Raw genomic sequence first — 3,536 nt, 5'->3', positions numbered from 1 at the left:
ACCCCTGTGCCCCACCCTCACCCCTGTGCCCCTGCCTCATCCCTGTATCCCGGCCACATCCCTGTGTCCCAGCCTCATCCCTGTGTCCCGGCCACATCCCTGTGTCCCTGCCTCATCCCTGTGTCCCAGCCTCATCCCTGTGTCCCAGCCTCATCCCTGTGTCCCAGCCTCATCCCTGTGTCCCGGCCTCATCCCTGTGTCCCGGCCACATCCCTGTATCCCAACCTCATCCCTGTGTCCCGGCCTCATCCCTGTGTCCCAGCCTGCTCTGGGACGCCCAGTCCTGGCCGTACTCACATCCCGGGGCGGGGGGGACGTGAAGGACTGGTCAGTCCGGCACTGGATCGCCAGGCGCACGTCGTCCGCGTCCACGCTGGACTTCTTGGCATGGCTTGAATAGATCTTGGCATCCTCCAGGATCGTGGTCACGTATCCTGGGGGAAACAGGCTCTGGATTGAGGCCGGGTTAAATGAAGTCCTCCCCAGACCGATCCCGACCCCACCCAGCTGGCACTGAAAACTCTGCGGCCTCCGGGTACTGCTCCAACTGCCCGAGGGCAGTGCTGGATGGGATACTGGGAAGGAACTGGATGGGATACTGGGAAGGAATTCTTCCCTCTGAGGGCACTGAAGCTGTGGCCAGGTTAGACAGAGCTTGGAGCAACCCGGGATACTGGAAGGTGTCCCTGCCCATGGCAGGGAGTGGGACTGGATTTTCCTTAAGGTCCCTTCCAACCCAAACCACTCTGGGATTTGTGATTCTCTGTTTACTTTTTAAAATCACAGAATTACAGTGGGAAAAGATCTCCACGGTCACCGAGTCTGACAAGGGAGCCCCCGTGGAAACACGGATTCACACAGCACTTCCCTGCTCCAGACAACACCTCCCTGCTCCCCCCGGCGTTTTCCCACGCACTTCCCGCCCGGCCCCGCTTACTGTAGGCGAACTCCAGCATCTGGTTAATGACGCGCGGCTCGTACTCGGTGATGCCCATGTCCTTGAGGATCTGCGCCATCACCTGCGGGGCGGACACAGGCACCGCTCAGTCCCCCGAGCCCCCCGTTACCCCCCGGTCCCGCCTGGACCCCCCGAGCCCCGCGGAACCTGCGCATCCTTCGGGGCGCTCTTGGGGGACGCCATCTTGGCTGCCTCCATAGTTTCCTGCCACGTGACGCGGGGGCGCGGCTACGGAAGCCGGGAGGGCGGCGTTACTATGGAGACGCGGCCCAGCGAGGTTGCCATGGAGACGCGGCCTAGCGCGGTTACCATGGAGATGCGGCCTGGCAGGGCAGAAATTCATTTTACTAGAAATATTCATATAGGCCAACTGATGCACAAACCATCACTGCTGGATTCAGTGACCCTTTCCCCACTCCCTCTGCTGCAGATAGCCCATCTGCCCTGTGGTGATGCAGGAAGGGATGTTTTGTTATTTTATTAACAGTTCTGAAGCCACTTTTTAAATTGCCGGCATTCCCAGGATTAACTAAATCCCACTGTTCCCACTGTTCTGAAAATAACAGGTTCCACTTCAAAAGCAAATTTAGAAGCTTTTTAAAGCTGGTTTTCATGGCAGCTGACTGGATTCGGAAGACATTTAGAGTACATTCCATGTGAGTTTTGTCAAAGTTTCTCACTTTCTGAGGCAAAACAGAACCAAAAATAAAGTTTTGTTGTGATTTTGTCAGGCAGGGGATCAGCAATGTTCCAGAAGCAGTTGCAATGTGTTGTTATTATCCAGGATGGTCTGACTGCAGCCAGGTCTGGAGGAAGAGGCTGTGCTGGGGACTCCCATCCCAGCTCCTCAGACAGGGAGAAACCAAAAGCTGCTCCTCCTGATCCACTCCAGCAGTGGCCACACTCGGGTGCTCCCCACCCACAGCCAGAAGGGCATTCAGCTCCTGGATCAGCCAACCTGGATGGACACACATCCCAACCCTGACTTGGGTTTGGGGGTCTGGGGGTGCTGGGATCAGCTGGGGGGGAACAGGAGCAGCCCCACAGCTCCAGCAGCACCTGGAGGAGCTGGAAAACCCTCACCCAGCACAAGGGGCAGGTACAGGATTCCTGTGCCAGAATTCCTGTACCAGAATCCCTGTGCTGAGGCAGCTCCAAGGCCAAGTCATTTGACTTCCGTGAGTCAGAGTGTGTTAAACAAAAACATCCTGGGAGGAGGGAGGGAGGGAGGAGGAATTCCAGCCACTGACCTTAGACAACAAATAAAATCCGTTTTCTTTCCCCTTGTTTTAGGAAAGAGGGGGAGAGGAGCTCTTCCATGGGCTGGGATCAGGCTGGAACTTAGCACAGGGAGCTGTGGGCTGTCACACCATTTATTCCTGAGGCAGGAAAGAAAATTATGGTTTTCATTTCCACGGGGCTCAGGATTTATCCCTAAACCCAGTGCAAGACTCTTCTGTCCCCCCTGTGCCACCCTCCCCACCCACAGGTGACTTTTCAGGCTGGGAAGCACAACCAGGAGCTACTTGCAGGATTTCTGCCAGGAAAGCAGCAGCGAGAAGACAGGGAGAGCCAGTTCCCACAGGACAGACAAACATCACCCTGGCCATGGACGTTTCTCCCCATGGACAGTCCTCTGGAGCACAGCTGTGCTGGGAATCATGGGATCAGTGAGGTTGGAAAAGCCTTCCAAAACCATTGAGTCCAAGCTGTGACCGATCCCCACCTTGTCACCAGCCCAGAGCTCTGAGTGCCACGTCCAGGCATGCCTTGGACACCTCCAGGGATGGCGACTCCAAACCTCCCTGGGCAGCTCCGATGTTTAACAACCTTTTCCATGAAGAAATTCCTCCTGCTGTCCAACCTGAGCCTCCCCTGGCCCAGCCTGAGGCCATTTCCTCTCCCCCTGTCCCTGTTCCCTGGGAGCAGAGCCCGACCCCCCCGGCTGCCCCCTCCTGTCAGGGAGTTGTGCAGAGCCACAAGGTCCCCCCTGAGCCCCCTTTGCTCCAGGATAAATGCAGACACATTCCATGGGCACCACACGCCGGCCCAATGGAAGAGCAGCCACCCTTCCTCCCTGCTCAGACACTGGGGTTCTTTTCAGCATCGGAAAACAGGAAATGGGGTCACGGCGTGTCCTGGCCCGGCGCTGACTCCTCCGCCTGCCGCGGTTCTTTCATCCCAGGCAGCTGCCGGCCAGCTGAGAGGCATCTGCTGGAGAAATCGGGAGCACAGCCTGGGCACGTGGCTCTGCTCAGGCTGCAGGATTTAAATCCCATAGATTTTAAATCCCTGGAAGTGTTCAAGGCCAGGATGGATGGGGCTTGGAGCAACCTGGGAAAAGGGAAGGTATCCCTGTCTGCCTGTCTGGCAGGAGTGGAACAAGATGAACTTTAAGGTCCCTCCCAACCCAAACCATTCCATAATTGTATGAAACTTCACTGGGGATTTCTTCCCAGATGGGATTTGTGGAGGTGTTCAGGGTGCAGCCAAGCAGAGCCCTGGCACACGGACAGCTTTTGTTGTTGAGAGGTGTCCAAGTGCCTAAATCTGCAAGAACAACCCCAGCCACAGCTTC

General features: G+C 56.8%; 1 protein-coding gene across 1 annotated transcript in view; it reads right to left on the bottom strand.

The window, feature by feature from the left end:
• The window catches only part of TAF9B (TATA-box binding protein associated factor 9b), a 4,075-nt gene extending 2,860 nt beyond the window's left edge, over positions 1–1,215 (bottom strand). Inside the window, exons 1-3 of the mRNA XM_008641636.2 lie at positions 1,106–1,215; positions 938–1,019; positions 298–434 (exon numbers count right to left, since the gene is read on the bottom strand). Coding sequence (XP_008639858.1) covers positions 298–434; positions 938–1,019; positions 1,106–1,156 — 270 coding nt within the window. The 5' untranslated portion in view covers positions 1,157–1,215. The remainder of the gene's footprint in view (positions 1–297; positions 435–937; positions 1,020–1,105) is intronic.
• Positions 1,216–3,536: the final 2,321 nt, after the last annotated feature.

The sequence above is a fragment of the Corvus brachyrhynchos genome, unplaced genomic scaffold, assembly GCF_000691975.1.
Source record: "Corvus brachyrhynchos isolate BGI_N302 unplaced genomic scaffold, ASM69197v1 scaffold220, whole genome shotgun sequence".
NCBI lineage: Eukaryota > Metazoa > Chordata > Aves > Passeriformes > Corvidae > Corvus > Corvus brachyrhynchos.
This window is presented reverse-complemented; position numbering and strand designations above follow the sequence as displayed.